At 39.4% G+C, this 17,654-nt stretch overlaps 2 protein-coding genes across 3 annotated transcripts in view; one reads left to right on the top strand and one right to left on the bottom strand.

The window, feature by feature from the left end:
- USP47 (ubiquitin specific peptidase 47) overlaps positions 1–12,345 on the top strand; it is a 105,113-nt gene extending 92,768 nt beyond the window's left edge. The window contains exons 22-29 of one of the 2 annotated variants that reach the window (XM_040258370.1): positions 2,114–2,289; positions 2,636–2,716; positions 4,253–4,368; positions 4,731–4,849; positions 6,363–6,493; positions 8,140–8,187; positions 8,278–8,408; positions 9,279–12,345. In XM_040258370.1, coding sequence (XP_040114304.1) covers positions 2,114–2,289; positions 2,636–2,716; positions 4,253–4,368; positions 4,731–4,849; positions 6,363–6,493; positions 8,140–8,187; positions 8,278–8,408; positions 9,279–9,453 — 977 coding nt within the window. In that variant the 3' untranslated portion in view covers positions 9,454–12,345. The remainder of the gene's footprint in view (positions 1–2,113; positions 2,290–2,635; positions 2,717–4,252; positions 4,369–4,730; positions 4,850–6,362; positions 6,494–8,139; positions 8,188–8,277; positions 8,409–9,278) is intronic. The other variant, XM_040258371.1, reaches the window with a different exon arrangement.
- A 3,555-nt stretch (positions 12,346–15,900) lies between these two features.
- Positions 15,901–17,654, bottom strand: part of DKK3 (dickkopf WNT signaling pathway inhibitor 3) — a 50,578-nt gene continuing 48,824 nt past the window's right edge. The window contains exon 8 of the mRNA XM_040258369.1: positions 15,901–17,484. Within this exon, the coding sequence (XP_040114303.1) occupies positions 17,265–17,484 (220 nt within the window). The 3' untranslated portion in view covers positions 15,901–17,264. The remainder of the gene's footprint in view (positions 17,485–17,654) is intronic.

Below are 17,654 nucleotides of genomic sequence, written 5' to 3'. Positions count from 1 at the left end.
TTAAGCTAACACTTTGTCAGTGCTGTGTTAAGCATTTTGCATGTATTGACCCCCAAACACATTTTGAGATATAAAGATTGTTATCTTTGTTTTATAATAGAGATCACTGAAGTTCAGAGAAGTTAGTTGAAGTCACAAATCTAATATGTGAAGGGGAACAAGAACTTCATTCCAGCCAGGCCATCTAACTCCAGAACACTTGGTTCTAACCACCATATTGGACTATATCAATAACCAACGAACATTCATGTCTTCCTGTGATAACAGCATTACTAGGAGTTACGAGAGAAACCAAAATGGCAGTGATAGCTTTTATTTGAGTAATGCCTTAGAATGTACTACATTTGTTGAACAACAGTCAATGAGACTGGGTAATAATCCCATGAGAAAACTTAAGGCTCAGAGATTGGATAAGTACCTATAGCCATTTATCAGACCAAAGTGGCAAAACTGAAATCCAGCCATAGGCTGCTCATTTCTAATCAAGAAATTTTTTCATTACACCCTTCTCTCAAGAAATTTAACCCCTCTCTGGTTAATAAATAGAGGTTTGTTTGCCAAAAGCTAGATTGTTAATATGTAGGAACATTCCTTAAAGCTTAAAAATAGACATTTTAAACAAAGTAAAAGATATACTGACTCAAAATGTATATACAGTAAATAAAGTTCATCACTGTATGTTTTCTGCTAATTCATACTTGTCACATTTTCTCTAGTGAACCAATATTTTATAACCGGGAAAATAGTAAATAGACATTATATGAAAAATCCATTCAGAAAAATTCATCAATCCTAGTTGGGATGACTTGAAAATGGAAACCAAGAGTATATAAAGGTTTCATCCTTCACCTTTCATGTAAATTTCACAGAAAACTTGTGGTGTGCCCTACAGAGAGCCTTAGGGCTGCAGAGAAACCATGAGCCTGAGACTCTATGGCAGCTTTTGCATTCGGCACTGTCTTACTATAAGAGAAAGAGACAACTAGTGATGTTTTTGCTCTCTAATAGAATATGAAGATCAGAGTAAGAAATATATTCCAGAAGTCATGAGTATATTCCAAAAGTATCATCATGAGTGGCTTATAAAATAAAAGACAAAGATTAAAATAATAAGCATTAGAAAAAAATAAAGCACATCAAAGATAATCCTACTATAATGCAAAAAAAAGTGAAAGTAAAGTCGCTCAGTCGTGTCTGACTCTTTGCCACCCCATGGACTGTAGCCTACCAGGCTCCTCTGTCCATGGGATTTTCCAGACAAGAGTACTGGAGTGGGTTGCCATTTCCTTCTCCAGGAGATCTTCCCAATCCAGGGATTGAACCTGGGTCTTCCATGTTGTAGGCAGATGCTTTACCATCTGAGCCACCAGGGAAGTCCATATTGTAATGGAAAGAGAGCTTAAATTGAAGCTTAGAGGAGGTTGGAGTTTCTGATCCATGTAGGTATTTCCACAGTCCAGCCAACTACATGATAAGACAGACATCTTTGTATGCTAGTCTTGACATTTTTAGTAGAAATCCCAGAACTAGATTTACTAATTTTTTAATAAATCTAAAAAATTAGATTTTGAGGTTATTACTATTATGAAACTATTCTAAATGCATGATTAACTTACTAACCTCACTGAATTGACAGTAAGATACTATGAGATAGGTACTGTATTATCTCCATTTTTCAAATGACAAAATGCAGGTACGGAGGCTGGTGACTTGCTCTGTGTCTTGACAGCTAGTAAGGAAGCAGAAGAGGCAGGGGGTGAGACGCAGCCAGAGCCTACACTGCTGCTGTGTAGAACTAGAAATGTATGTATTTGAAAAAAATTCCTGAAAGCTTGATTTTTAAATTAGTGACCAAAATGAATAAGCAAATATCTCACACTTAAATATCTCAGAATATTTAAAGCTACCGGATTATACGTAGCATATGCTGTGTCCATATCCGTTCAGTGTAGTACATTAGCTAAAAGTCAAGTACCTGAAAAGGGGTGCTTTTTCCTGCTCACAGTGTAGTTAGCAATCTATAATCTGCTATATTTATACTCTTAAGAGGTTTCTTTTACGTTTTTGTTTCTGTTTTTTTTTTTGGTGCGTGTCTGTGTGTTTATGTGCTTAGGGTTGATGGTGCATGTTGACAAAAGAATTACTCTGGCCACTTTCAAGCAACATTTAGAGCCCTTTGTTGGAGTTTTGTCCTCTCACTTCAAGGTCTTTCGCGTGTACGCCAGCAATCAAGAGTTTGAGAGCGTCCGGCTGAATGAGACACTTTCATCGTTTTCAGATGACAATAAGGTTGATAAAAATAATTCTGAATAATTAGAGTCTGTTTTAAATGATAGATTTGAGAACATCTTACACTACTTCCAAGTAAGATGAAATAGATACCCTAAAAGGATTATTTAGTGATTATTGGGGTTTTTGTTATTGTTTTCTCCATTCATCTAACAAACATTTGTTAAATGTTAACTGTGTGTCAGTTACTATTCTAGCCATTGGGGAATCAGAAGTAAAAGATACACCTGTTCTCAAACAGCCCAGAATCTAGAGAACTGGGGGGAGACTCCTAAACAGTTGGGGTGAGAATGGGTAGTTTATTCTACTGGGACAGTACATCTTAAAAAGTGTGTTTAATTTGTAGATTACAATTAGACTGGGAAGAGCACTTAAAAAAGGAGAATACAGAGTTAAAGTGTACCAGCTTCTAGTCAATGAACAAGAGGTAAGTAACATACTTACAAGCAATGTAAGGTCACTTTGGGTAGGTATTAAAAACATGCAGTGTACAGATTTTATTACTAGACATTTCTTTTTATCTCTCTAAAGAAGAAAAGGGCTTTCCTGGTGGCTCAAACAGTAAAGAATCCACCTGCAATGCAGCTTCCTTACTAGCTGGGTTCTATCCCTGGGTTGGGAAGATCCCCTGGAGGAGGGCATGGCAACCCACTCCAGTGTTTTTGCCTGGAGAATCCCCATGGACAGAGGAACCTGGCAGGTTACAGTCTAAGGGGTTGCAAAGAGACACGACTGAGCACCTAAGCACAGCACAACACACAGAAGGAATATTTCTTTTTAGGGAATGTTTCAGTTGTGCAGGCCATACTCTCTCTGTTGTAGCTACTCTGTGCTGCCATTATAGCACAGAAACAGACAGGCAATACGTAAGCCAACAGCAGTGACTTCCTTCCAGTAAAATGTCACTCAGAAAAACAGGCACCAGATCATGGCCCTCAGACCATTTTTGTCATCCCTCTGATCTGAAGTGTTGATACAAATGCTGGAATGGCATACATTTTCTGCTTTTTAAAAGTGGATTTGTTCATGCTTATTTTCTGGGAATGATTGTATAATGATACAGAAGGATGACAGCTGACCTGTAGAGTATATACTTTTTTAGTTCAGAGAGTCATTTTTTAACTAGCATTATATTTAGTGCCTCTTTGTTCTCTAAGTGCTTACAGATATTAACTCCTTTAATCCTCATCAGTTAACTCTATTATAAAAGTACTATTATTCCCACTATATAGGTTAAGAAACATAGGCGCAGAGAAGTTAAGTAACATGCCCAAGTTCATACTGCTTTTAAACGGTGGATTAAGAATCTAAACAGACTATGTTCTAGGGGAGTAATAAAATATTCCTGTGATATTTTAAATGGTGGTAAATACCCAGAAGAATAAGTCAAAGACACTATTTTTAAGACATTTATAACGTCTCAATGAAGACCTAGACAGATGTGAAAAACAGCAAATAAGCGGGTAATGTTTTCATAAAATGCCTTCATTTGTTCAACAAATATTTTATTAGGCATCAGTTATATCTCTTATGTGTGATTCATTACACTCATTTTGACTTATCTTTCTTTGGAGTTTGTGGATTCTGTATCTCTTTTGAGACAATGGATGTATTTGCAAAATTAGTAATCATTTCCCTCATTTTACTCTATAAAGGTGATGATCATTGTATTATAAGAAGATAAATATGAATGTATTACCATATCTAATCTTCACAGTGACTCTGAGGAAGATACTGTCCCTAGTTTACAGATGAGAGAACTGAGGTACAGAAATGTTAAGTAAACTTGTTCAAGATAATAGGGTTAGTAAGTAATGGAGCCAAGATTTAAATATAGGAAGACAGACTCCTAAACCCAGTCCAGTAATTGTCACACTATAAAGTACAAATAAAATGTTTTGTTGATCCTCATTTTAATGTGTAATTCAGGGTGTGGTATAATTGTTTATCTTTACATCCCTAGCCATGCAAGTTTCTGCTAGATGCTGTTTTTGCTAAAGGAATGACTGTACGGCAATCAAAAGAGGAGTTAATTCCTCAACTCAGGGAGCAGTGTGGTTTAGAGCTCAGTATTGACAGGTAAAGTAAAATTACAGTGTCATCGCAATTTGAAGAAAGACAGTGTGGTCACTTGACATGGATTGGTATGATTTTCTAAAACGGAGAATTTTAAATTCCTGTACTGTTCAGAATTTTGTACTGTAGATTAATATGATAGAACTAAGCAAAATTATTTAGGAATTGGTATGAGCTTCCTTTGCAGGATACTCAATTTGATGTCTTGAGATCATTTCATTATATTTTCCCAAAATTTTAATGAATAACCACTTGACTTTTGTATTTGAACATTTCATTTTTTCCTTGATGTCAGATTCATGTTACTTTTTTTAAGTTAAGAATTTCAGAGTATAGTAGTTTAAAATATCTTATCACATTTGTAGGTTTCGTCTAAGGAAAAAAACATGGAAGAATCCTGGCACTGTCTTTTTGGATTATCATATTTATGAAGAAGATATTAATATTTCCAGCAACTGGGAGGTTTTCCTTGAAGTTCTTGATGGTATTATCATTATTTCTGTGGAGAAATATCAGAAGTTCTCTAGAAATAATAGAAGACTGTAGCTTTTCTCAAATAATGAGCTGCTTCTATCTTTTCTCTGGGCCCCATTTGCCTTTTAAATATTTCTTCTTTTCTCTAATTTTAAGAATATGAATTCCTCCTTTCAGGGAAGTTGCAATTTCAAAGTTGTATTTTTAGTACTTTTTACTGAAAGTAAACATTTCTTAGACACGTTTGTTTTTTAGTATCTTGTTTCATTTTGGTTTATTTGCTTTGAGGATGTGCTATTACTTTTTCAGAAATTTTGAGAACAATATTAGTTTTCTAGGCTATCACAATGTATCACAGACTGGGTGGCTTAAACAACAGAAATTTCTTTTCTCACAGTTTTGGAGGCTGGGCATCTGAGATCAAGACGTTGTCAGGGTGGGTCCCTTCTGTTGGCGGTGGGGGGAGTCTGCTCCACGCCTCTCTCCTGGCGGTGGTTTGCTGGTAGTCTCTTGGTCCTTGGCCTGTAGATAGATGCCTTGACAGTGTCCTGATCTCTGCCCTCATCTGCACGCAGTGCGCTGTGTGTAGGTGTTCCTATCTATGTGTCCCAGTTTCCTGTATAACTGTGTAACAGTGACCTAGAAGAGCAATGTGTGTTACCAGTTATTCCTTCTCTGAGTATTTGGGGCCTTACAGAGTAATCCCTGTGTCTGGGTAGGCCAAGAAGAGATGAAGGACATAGACGTCACCCTTGTTAGGAAGGAGTATATATTGGCAGAGATGAATTAGCCAGAATATGTCACTGAATGGTGGATCCTTGCATCAGTATCATTTCAGTATATATTTTAGCATCAAAGTACTTGAGTAAGATTTAAGTCATGTGATTAAATCTAAGAAACATTGGCCTGTAATTTGCCAGACATTCTGACCCATGGTGCTGCAACAGTGAATAAAGAGCAGTGGTTGCCTTCGAGATGCACAGTGTATGGGAAAACCAGAACTACAAACCTGTCATTCCAAAATGATAGGTGCTGAGAAACACATCAGTGCAGTTGGCTCTTCTGTACATCAAAGGGAAAATTGAGCTGGGTTTTGAAGAATCAGCAACTTTGGGAGTAAAAGAGAAGGATTAATGATAGCTTGAATGAAAAAAGAAGATAAAATGAAGGCTGTTTGATTATGATTTTAGATTGTGGGGTGATAGGAGCCAACAGAAGGGCAAATATTAGAGGTCCAAAGATGAGAGTAGCTGGGAAAACAGTGTCCAGCAAGACTCACGAGAGTGAAATTAGGAGTCCTGGTGGAAGGAGAGCTTGTGGGGTTACGAATTATCTTCTGAGACTGGAGTGGGGAGAGGGAGTATTTTATTCTGAAAACCTCCTTGGGATAACTAGTTTCTTTTATGCCTGCTTTTTAAGAATAATGCCTGAAGGAAATTTTTGTTTTTGAGGCAGTATAAGAAAAGGCATATTATGAATCTTTAGAGTAAATGGAATGATGGCTTACTCTTGCATATTCTTAGGGGTGGAGAAGATGAAGTCCATGTCACAACTTGCAGTTTTGTCAAGACGGTGGAGGCCTTCAGAGATGAAGTTGGATCCCTTCCAGGAGGTTGTGTTGGAAAGCAGTAGTGTTGATGAGTTGCGAGAGAAGGTAAACTCATTTTAAACAAAATGAACTAACATACATTTTTTTGTGTGTTGCATAAGAAAGACCCTACAAAGTAAGCGCCAGACACTGATGCGGCAGCCTGTCTGTTTTCAGTCACACCTGTGCCACATGGCCATTGTTTCTGAGGGCTGCTGATGCTTTGAAAAATTATGTTGACTTCTGGCCATCCAGAAGTGAGCCCCCGCTTTCTATTACTTGGATCAACTTTGCCCTAAGTAGTTAGGATTAGAGTTACTAGAGTAAATTGTTATATATATTTTAAAAACCAGATGAAGTATAATTAAATAGAGAATCCAGCTGAAGGTTAGGGTTAGCAAAGGTGAGAATCCTAAAGATCCCTGGAGAAAGGTACAAAGACAGTTGGCATTTTGGGAAAAAATGTATTTCCATATTTCATACCAAAAAATTCTACATGTATTAAATTTATATTTAAAAATACAGTGAAATGATAAATGTTCTAGATGAATATATTGAAAATAAGTTTATAATCCCATAGAGGGAAAAGTATTTGTGAGTATAATACCAAAAGCCAGAAAAGGAAAGATAGGCAATATAAAAATTAAATCTTCTGCACAGCACCCCCTCAAAAAATATTTTTAAAGCAACGCATAAATAAAACTAAAAGAAAGGGGAAAACATGAAACATATGTGAGACATGTCCAAATTTAAAAGGAGATACAAATTAATAAACTGGACAGTCTAATTTTAAAATAAGCAAAGAACATGAATAGGCAATTCATAGAACAAGAAATACAAGTTAAAACAATAACAGCAGCAAAAAAAAAAAAATAGAAGACAATAGTAGCACTTTTTTACCTCTTAAATAATGATGAAGATTTAGAAAATAAAAATATCTAGAGCAACAGTCCCCAGCTTTTTTGGCACCAGGGACCATTTTCATGAAAGGTAATTTTTCTTTGAACCAGGCAGGGTAGGGGAAGGAGGATGGTTTGGGAATACCTCTACCTCAGATCATCAAGCATTAGATCTTGGAAGTTGGTGACCTAGAGTCATCATGGCTTGGGTAAAACAGGCAATATCGTATACCTTCGATAAGTGATTAAATTGACATAAGTTTTTCAGGGTTCAGCTTGACATTGTTTATAAACATCTCACATGTGCAGTGTACATCTAAGAATTCAGTAAAAAGAAATTTGTAGAGATATGCAAGGAAATATATACAAAGTATACATACTGTATAGAATTGTAACTGGGAAAACCTAAAAACATGCTCAATGTCCATCAATTGGAAATAAAATGGTATATTTTTCAACTAGTGAAGAGAATGAGGTTACTCTGTATGCTGTTTTTTCTAGGTTATATAAAGTTATCATAGATATATTTCATAGATGCAGCTTTATGTATTTTATAAATGTGTATATAGTTTATATATGCATAGGAAAAGGTCTGGAAGGAATATATTAATACTAAATTGATATTTTGAGACATGGCACTTGCAGGTGGACTGGGGAGACAGTTCTACTTCCTGCTTTCAAAAAATTTTATATCAAACATGTTACTTTGGAAAAAATCAAAACTATTTCTTTGTTCACAAGGTGAAAAGAAAATTGCTTGTTTCAGCAAACTTAGTTTTTAGGTGAACTCATGTAAAATGTTTCCTCTTACAGCTTTATGAAATCAGTGGAATTCCTTTAGAAGATATTGAGTTTGCCAAGGTAAGACCCTGAGAGTGTTTAAATCTGGGTACTAGTGCTAAGTAAACACGGCCAACGGTGACATTCATTCATTCATTCTTTTTTCCTTAGGGTAGAGGAACTTTTCCCTGCGATATTTCTGTCCTGGATATTCATCAGGATTTGGACTGGAATCCCAAAGTTTCTACCCTGAATGTCTGGCCTCTTTATATCTGTGATGATGGTGCAGTCATATTTTATAGGTAACATTCACAATGTTTTGGTTATTTCTAGAGATACCACATTTTTGTTGTACATCTTATTTTTCATAAACAGCTTTATGATTGTTACGATACAGAGTAGCCCTGACCAGTAGAAATACAATACAAGCCGTATATTGCATTTTAAAATTTCTAGTTAGCCACATTTTAAAATGTAGAAAGGTAACATTATTTTAATAAGTATTTCTAACCCACTATATCCAAAATATCATTATGACATGTAAACAATATAAAAATCATTTCTAAGATATTTTGCATAATTTTCCTTGTAGTCTTAGAAATATTATGTGTTTATTACACTTGCCACCCATCTCAATTTGGATCTTACATACTTCAATAGACACACATGGCTAGTGGCTACCGGATCTGTCATGGTACATAGAGAGAGGAAAAAGAGTAGTCAATGGAGCCTGGCAGATATGTATCCAAAGTTAGCTTCGTTATTTATTTACCTAGGTCCTCATTTGTAAAATGGCATCAGTAATGTCAGCCTTGCAGGATTTTATGAGAATTTGAAATACTGCATTTAAAAAAACTGGCCTAATGGCTGTTATAAATAGATGTTCAATAAATGATAGCCATTATATACTAATAGTAACATGGAAATTATTCTATGCCATTTTTTTTTTCTTTTTTTTTTTTTTTTGTTTCTATGCCATTTTTAGAAGTGAGTGCTGTGTTAACATAATAAACACATTAGAAATCTAGGACATCTTAGTATAAGTTATATAACAAGTGGTGACAATCAGATTTAATTTTTTCATTGAAGAGCATTGTAGCTTTTAAACATAAATTAAAGGAGGTAGATGGTATGTATACTGGTCTAATGTGTCGTTAATATTTTAAATGTAGGGATAGAACAGAAGAATTAATGGAGTTGACAGATGAGCAGAGAAATGAACTGATGAAAAAAGAAAGCAGTCGACTCCAGAAAACAGGACATCGTGTAACATACTCACCTCGGAAAGAGAAAGCACTAAAAATTTATCTGGATGGAGCACCAAATAAAGATCTAACTCAAGACTGACTCTGCTAGTGTAGCATTTTCCCTGGGGGATTCTGGTTTCAATTAGACGGTTCACTGCTACTGTGTAGTGCCATGATGGCCGGACATGGTTGGGGGTAACCCAGTGACACCAGCACTGATTGGATGGCCCTTCACCAATCAGAAGCTCAGTGCCCAGTGGGCCACTGTTTTGACTTGGAATCATGTTGTGCACTATAGTCAAATGTACTGTAAAGTGAAAAGGGATGTGCAAAAAAACAGCAAAGCCTGCTACTAGAAAAGTGGGACGGGGAATGAGTAAACTTCTTTTCTTGCGGACAGATGTGCACATAGCCGCTAGTAAAACCAGCCTCAAACAGGATGCTCATAGCTTAATAATAAAAGCTGTGCAAAGGCCATGAATGAATGAATTTTCTGTTTATTTCACTGATACACACATTACCTCATTGACAATTCAGAAGTAAATGCAACGTGTGTTGACTCTTGGAAAGCAGCAAAAACAGGAGCTGAAGAAAGAAAATCTTAGAACCAGCCATAACCCAGTAAAGAATTGTGAAGTTGTATTTTTATTTTTTTCATTTTTGGCAAAGTATTAAGAACATTATTCTAGAACATCAAAACATTTCCCTAGACTGCTCCCAGCAGGTGGCAGCTCAGATTGCTGCAATGTTGTAATTATAACTGATTGTACGTAAGTTATGGATGTAGAGAATTCGTTTCACTCGTTCATTCAGCATGTAAATAAAATTGCTCCTATTGAGTTACCATAATTGCAGTTCAGCTATTTCCCGTGGTTATTCCTTTTGCATATCATTCATGATGTACATTTATGTACATTGAGAGGTATAGCAGTCTATGTAAATGTAACCCTCAGTGAGGTTCCTCAGCACTGGGTCCCATACGATTGTATTTGCCCTTGTTAATGAGGTTTTTCTGTTCAGTGGCTTCAATTTTTATTTTGTACATTTATTTTTGAAGTTTTACTTCAAGTTTGAATCTTCTAAAACCTTGTAAGTCCCAGTTTAATTTTTGGAGTTGACACGTAGTTACATGTAGTTTAACTTTGGGGAAACGTCTTAACATCGTGTTGAATAAACTTGCTAGGAAGTCAGGTCATGGCACAGGCTAATAGAGTCACCATGATTTCATTGCAGAGTCTGTTAGAATCAGCAAATTTGCTAAATACAGCTATTCAGTGAACACAACTCTACGTCAATTTTGAAAATGCCATCTAATTTATAAAAATCAATAAAAAGGTTTTGGTAAAACTTTTTCATGCCAGATGCTGTTTACAACAATGAACATGCCAATAAAACATTTGTTCATTCTGTGGTGGTATTTTAGTCATTAAACTTTTGTGGATGAAGAATCTGGGTTCAGAAGAGATTTGTTTTCTTTCAGTATAACATTTTGTAACATATTGAATAGTTAATTCTGTGATAATGTATGTTTACAGTAAAGTTCTCGTAAGAGAGATGAAAAGATGTTAATATTTAACTTTGGAGGATCCTGTCAATATTTCAAAATCAAAAATTTACCTTTTTTCCCTTTTAAGAAAGAATTAAAAAATAGTATTAACAAAGGTTGCAGTTTGAATATAATGATTGAGAATTCCATAATATCTTAAAAGTCTCCACAAGGGGGAGAAAGAAATCTTTTCTAAGGTATTTTTGTGGCTAATTTTTATTCCATATCGACTATGTAGCATTCTGCTAAATTGAATGGCAGTACTATTCTGGGTTTGGATTAGTAGACTTGATGGTATTCTCAGAGGAAAATGTTAAGCATTTGTTAACGAGTTGTCTTTCGGATCACTTAGATTTTCTGGTGTAACATGATGGCTACTTGGTTCTGGTACAGGCCTGCTTACCTGGGATACAGGGGTTAGTAAATGTGGTTTCTGCTTTCAAGGACTGACTGTGGAACAGAGGAGACCGATTTGTTAACAAAATGGGTTTGGGGCCTTGTTTGGTTTGGTGTTCCTGTAAGAGTAAATAGTAAACTTTCCATACTGCTCCTCATCCTGTGCCTTCTACCCATGTTTTGTTTCGTGTTTGCTGCTTCTAATTGCAGGCATATTACAAACACCAAGAGTAAAGAAAATGTATATTTCATTATAGAAAAGAAAAAGCTTTTTGCTCCTCAGTGCCATGTTGCACTTTAAAAATCTCAGTAGAAAGGAATGGTGATTTCAAACTGATTTGTGGCAATGGAAGCAGTAATTTGTGGTGAAGAGATTCATGTGTCAGCCTTCCTCAGAGAATCAAGTGAGCACCTCTAAGCCAAGGGACAGTGGAACCTGGTGATCACTCTACTGAATCTTCTGAGGCTGTGGCAGGCCACATGCAATAAAGTGTGACCCTGCCCCCCATGACATACGCCAGAGTTTTGAAGCGGTTTTACCGTGGGGCACATGAGTTTGTGTCAGCCAGGCACACTGAGAACCAAGTACTTGCATATCTGTGGCAGGGGCTGAAGGTCAGGGGTGAATTCTGGCCAAAGAAACAAGAGCTATGTTTTCACTACTCTGCCTTGGTTATTTAGCTGGTCTGTACAGAGGTTTGCTAGATAAATGTCTGCTTCTCAAACTAAGGGATAGCAGTCCATAACAAGATAAAAAGGAGTGAGGGAAGGAACTCTATACTACAGTGTTTGGTAATCTCTTTTGTAACGGAATGGAAAGTATCGATCCTTTAACTTTCTGAGAAAATGGGAGTGAATTCTGCCACAGTCAATTAGCTGTTGTTTGCCAGGCTGCACTGCTGGGAATGGTATCTAGACAGCTACAGCTACAGATTTCCAGCATGGTCTGAGCTGGAGAGTGCACAGTATCAGAGCACTGTAGTGTTATTGCTAAATCTGGAAGTGACCTGTGAATGTATGGAATACAATAAAATCTTTTATTCTGGTTCATTTGCTAGTTTTTCCTTTTCAATTGGCTGCTGTTCTGAATTTTGTCCCTTTGTTTAGCATAAAAAATAACCAACTCTTGCGCTTGTGACTTGCAAATTATAGTCTAGACAATATGTAATAGATAATCTGAATTCATAAGATTTTTCTTTTCTAAATGTATTCCATCTAAGCAATTTCTAATTTTTGCAAAACAATATTTTGGTCACTAGCAGTCGAAAGCCTTCTAGGGCCAAAAATCCTTAAATGCAAAATTGTGTGCATGTATAGTTTTCTAGGGGTCTAATAAATGCTATTTTAAAAGTCAGGTTTCCAAAGGAGTTCACCACCTAAATAAAGTTTCTAGTCACATAGGCTTGGTGTACAGGCCATCAGAAGATGCTCCTTCAGTGTCCTTGGTGGGGAAGGGGGTGCTATGAGCATCTGGTTAGATACAGTGTTAATTTTCGAACCTTTACTCTCAGAAACAATACTTGCCAAATTCGTGAGTGCATTAAATCAGGTTTAACCGTTTAGAAAAGACTAGGGGCCAAGTTAGGGCAAAAGAGTTCTGGGGAGGGCTGTTCTGCCTGTCCTCCATGATAGTACCACCACCTACTTCCCTCACTGGTCTTAACTGGTCAGGGCCTGAGAATTTCCCATGTCAGGGGATCAGTGGGCCCCAGAACCTTGCTTTAAAGGTGAGTACCATGTTCTGTCTCTGCTTCCTTTGTTCACAACCTATCCCTTCCACCAGTATAGAGGGCATGCTTCATGTTCAGCCTTTTATAATGCTAAAGTAGCCAACTGAAGTATCACCTTTTTGAGATACGAATAGTAGAGTGGTTCTGTTTTTCTGGTAACTGTGCCAGCTGTGTTTTATTGAATACAGTTTCACATTGGAAGAGGACTCGCAGTTCTGTAACTTTTAAGTCACTTTGCATTATTCAAACAATCTGATGTTGAAGTTTTTCAGTCATCTGATTCAAAGGTCTCCACCCCTCAGCACACACACAGTGCCTGCTGGATGTGATGCTCTCTGCTTAGCAAGGGAAGGAGGCAGTGGTCAACACTCCCACTCCCCACTGGCTCTTTCTGCACTAGCTCTATGGATGGTGGCAAAGGTAAGGAAGAGGGCAAAGAGCAGCCTCCTGTTGGTGGTGGTGAGGTCACTGTCACACACACACATGTACATACCATTATGATTTATCACAGGATATTGAATCATTCGTTGTGCTATACAGTAGGACTTTGTTTATCCATTCTGTATATGCCAGTTAGCATCTGCTAATCCTAAACTCCCAATCCTGCCCTACTCCCCTTCTCCTTGGCAATCACCAGTCTGTTCTCTGTGTCCATGATTCTGTTTCATAGGCTCATTTATGTCATATTTTAGATCCCACATCTAAGTGATAATGGTATTTATCCTTCTTACTTAACTTCACTTATGATTATTTCTAGTTGCATCCATGTTAGTTTTATTGCCTCTGCCTCAGGAAGTCAGAGAGAAATAACCTATTTTCCAAACACTGTGATCTTCCAAAAGGGGATTTCTTACCCGCTCTTTTGTCAATTTATGTAAGGCAGTTGAACACCTCTCAGCAAGCCCTACGAGGAGATGCCTAGCTCCACGGCTCTCGGCTCTCTGCCTTTAGAAACCCGGTCTGACTATCAAAACATAATCTCTAATCTAGTCGGCTTTCTAGACTCTGGTGCAGATGCACAGACCCCAGGAGTACTTCCTCCCTGTATCCCACTCTTCCACCACAGCAGACCACCTTGTTTCTCTTTTCAGCTCTCATCCTGCCTTACACCCCTTTGTCCTGAGTGTATCAAAAGCCCAAAGAAACAGGGTAGGGAGGCTGGAAATGACTTGGAGGAGTAAAGAGAGGGAGCAGGAAGACAGTATGAAGAGGAAGCTGGGAAGAATCCGCAGCAATCATTTTTGTTCCATTATACTCCTCCTCAGTCTAAGACTGGGTGGGTGGACAAGCCAGCCACTTACCTGTGCAGAAGGTGGGGCTCAGACTCAGAGCTTGTACCAAACACCCAAACCCTTCATTTTCTAAACTTGCTTTCCCATTGCAGGCTGGAAAGCAAGTGGGTTGGGATTCATAAAGCTATACTTTGTTCGCCTTTTGCTTGTTTTTCATTTCAAACAACATAGACTAACAGCACTTGATCTGTCTTGTTTGTGGTTGACTTTAGAAGGAGTCCAGAAATAGCTGACGGCGGGACTGCGTTCCTTCTCAACGAATTCAAGGGCCCAGACATTTTCCATTCTGCGGTAAGCAGAATAACAGCCCCCAAAGGATACCCATATCCTAAACCCCAGACCCTGTGAATACTTCCCTTACGCGGTAGTCTGGCACTCGCATCTTCCTGCCTAACCGTTCCTATTCCTTCTGCCCTCCTGAGCAACTGTCATCTTCGAAAGCCAGTTCCCGCTCTGCTCCTCCCAAGCCGTGTGCCCCTGCAGGCTCCTGCAACACGGCAGATGCAGGGTTGATGGCTTGCCTTCTGCCAATGCTGCATTCAGTGTCTCTCCCTCACTCGGCTGGGACACCTTCAGGGAAGGGACCCTGTCTGGATCAACTTGGTACCCCTGGGGCATATCGCAGCACCTGGGCCTGAGTATCTGGTGAGTAATAAGGGTGCAGAGTGGTCTTGATGGTTGTGGACACTAAAGAGAGAACAGCTGTGTATCGCATCTTTAAATTATCAATATATCCTGGGCATACTGTACTAGATAACTGTTTTTGTTTGACGTCTCTTTCACTTCAGCTTTTTGAGTCTCCATTTCATCTGCTAAATGAAGAAAATACTCTTCATGGATTTAATGAAGATTGAGTTAATATGTGTATACTGTCTAATCTGGTGTCCATCACCCATATATCACCCTGACCTTCATATATAGTAGCTTCATTACTATGAATTATGGTCCCTGAAGACCTGTGTTCGGTCTGGAACTACAACTGATTAAAGCAGCCTCCCCTCAAAACGGGCGTGTGCTGTGTTGTGTGCTTAGTCGTTCAGTCTTGTCCGACTCTTTGCAACCCAGTGGAGAGAGGAGCCTGGCAGGCTACAGTCCATGGGATTCTCCAGGCAAGAATACTGGAGTGGTTGGTGTTCCCTCCTCCAGGGGATCTTCCCAACCCAGAGATTGAACCCAGGTCTCCCGCATTGCAGGTGGATTATTTACCATCTGAGCCACCAGGGAAGCCCAAGAATACTGGAGTGGGTAGCCTATCCCTTCTCCAGGGGATCTTCCTGACCTAGGAATTGAATCGAGGTCTCCTGAATTGCAGGCAGATTCTTTACCAGCTGAGCTTCCAGGGAAGCCCCAAAAAGGGCTTACACATTCCATTCACTCCTCCAGAGACAGTGAAGCACTGACACTCTTGAGGACTAATTCCCATCCAAAAATGGTTAACATTTCTAAAATATTTTGATGCTTCAGTTGCCTGGAAATTTTGCATTATGGAGGAATTTTTTTTTCCTTTTTGGACAATGCAGTTCATTTTTTTTTTCTGGCTGAAAGGGTTTTCTATTTATTAAAAAAAAAAAAAAGTCCAAGAATTACAAAAGAGTAGTTTAAGTGATTTATGCTTGGTTTCTAAATGCAACATATGTGTTTATACATAATTTAAAACTCAAAGAAAGCATGCTTATACAATTGTGACTTTAACATTTAATAACTCTGGATGCATACATGATGGAAACAGTCCATGACACCTGAAAATATCATTTATGGAACAGCATACAATTCAGTGCTCTCAGCTTGGATATTACAAGCATATATCATAGAGCCTTGCTTGGTTTGATTTTCTCCATGTGGCTGATAATGGTCTTCGGTTGTTGGTAAGTGATTTTACAAATTTCATTTATAATCCTGGCCCTACGATTACCTAAGTACTGTTTCTGGCAAGTTAACGTATATTATGCTCCAGTCATGTGTACCTTCAAAGCTACTGATGTGACTGACTGCCACAGGGGACAGTGTTAGTACTTTCTGTCTCTGCTAGAATGACAGCCACCCCCACAGCAAGCATGCTGTATTTTTAACAGTAGAAGTTCAACCTTACAGGGATATGTGAACTAGTTTGACTTTCGTTCCAGATGTGCCTCAAAAAAAAGAGAAAAATCTCGTCCTCCTCATAGTGGGGACTTTTGGCACACGGAAGCTGATGGGGAGCAGTAGGGAGAGCACTGGGCTTGGAGTCACACCTGGGCAGTCTGCTCTGGTCTTCACTAGCTGTGTGACTTGGGCAAGCAAGATGACATCTCTGAGCCTCTGAGATCCTGACCAACGAGGAGACCAATACCCCCCTTCAGCAGGCTGTGGTGAGAGGACGTGGACTGCTGCCCTGGCACAGAGGTAGGAGCTGAGTAACACTGCTGAGGACGAACGCAGGCAACGCGGAAGACATCTCCCCTGCAGCAGCTCAGGGCAGCGCGTGGTGCCTGTGCCCATGGCGGGAACAGCATGACAGATTCACTGGTTGCATTTTCACAGGTTTACGTTTGCAAAGCAGGGCATCCTTCTCCACGTGTCTGAGAGTCAACATTCCCCTAAAACCCATCATGGGGAAATTCTGCATCCTCTTCCATCCCCTCCCCGCCCCCAATAACACTCAAGGCAATGTCAGACAAAACGAAACATGCCATCTGCCAACCAGCAGAGGCAGAGCCGCCAATACTTTGGACCAGTTTAGCTGCCCTGTTCTGCTTCAGCCTCCCACACCCCAGTCTTCCCCAGGCACCAGAGCTGTGAGGATGCACAGTGAGGCGGGGCGTGCTGGACAAGGGTGCAGCCCCTCGTTGTTTCAAGCCAGAAGGAAAGTGTACTGGGAAGAGGCCACAGAAAAAAGCCTGGTGAGCCCACACCTAGGGAAATAAATTAGCTACTCTATTGCACATCTACCCACACAACAGGCCTGGGTCTAAATCTCCTCTCCCTCCAGCAGCTCAGAGGCAGCCCCGGGCTCCCCGAGAGCCATCTCCACTGACAGGCTCCTCTCCAGGTTCTCCAGCTCCCGGCGCACCTCCTCCATGAAGCTGCCATCTTCATACTCATCAGGGGCCTCTCTGGGCACCAGGCTCTCCCCGTCCTCATCACGGCCCCCGACGAAGGTGGGCTTGCACACATACACCAGGCTGTGGCTGTGGAGGGAGAAATGGGGAGCCCTCAAACTAAGGCCTCGCCCTCTGCACGACCCCAGCTCAACTTCCCCTAACCCCTTGCCTTCGAACACCCCAATGGAGGGACACCTGTGAGCAGGTGTCCTCAGAAGGCAGCTCTCCTGTGTCTAGCGCAGGTCTGTCCTCCTGTG

This window comes from Oryx dammah, unplaced genomic scaffold (genome assembly GCF_014754425.2).
Source record: "Oryx dammah isolate SB20612 unplaced genomic scaffold, SCBI_Odam_1.1 HiC_scaffold_17, whole genome shotgun sequence".
NCBI classification, from domain to species: domain Eukaryota; kingdom Metazoa; phylum Chordata; class Mammalia; order Artiodactyla; family Bovidae; genus Oryx; species Oryx dammah.
This window is presented reverse-complemented; position numbering and strand designations above follow the sequence as displayed.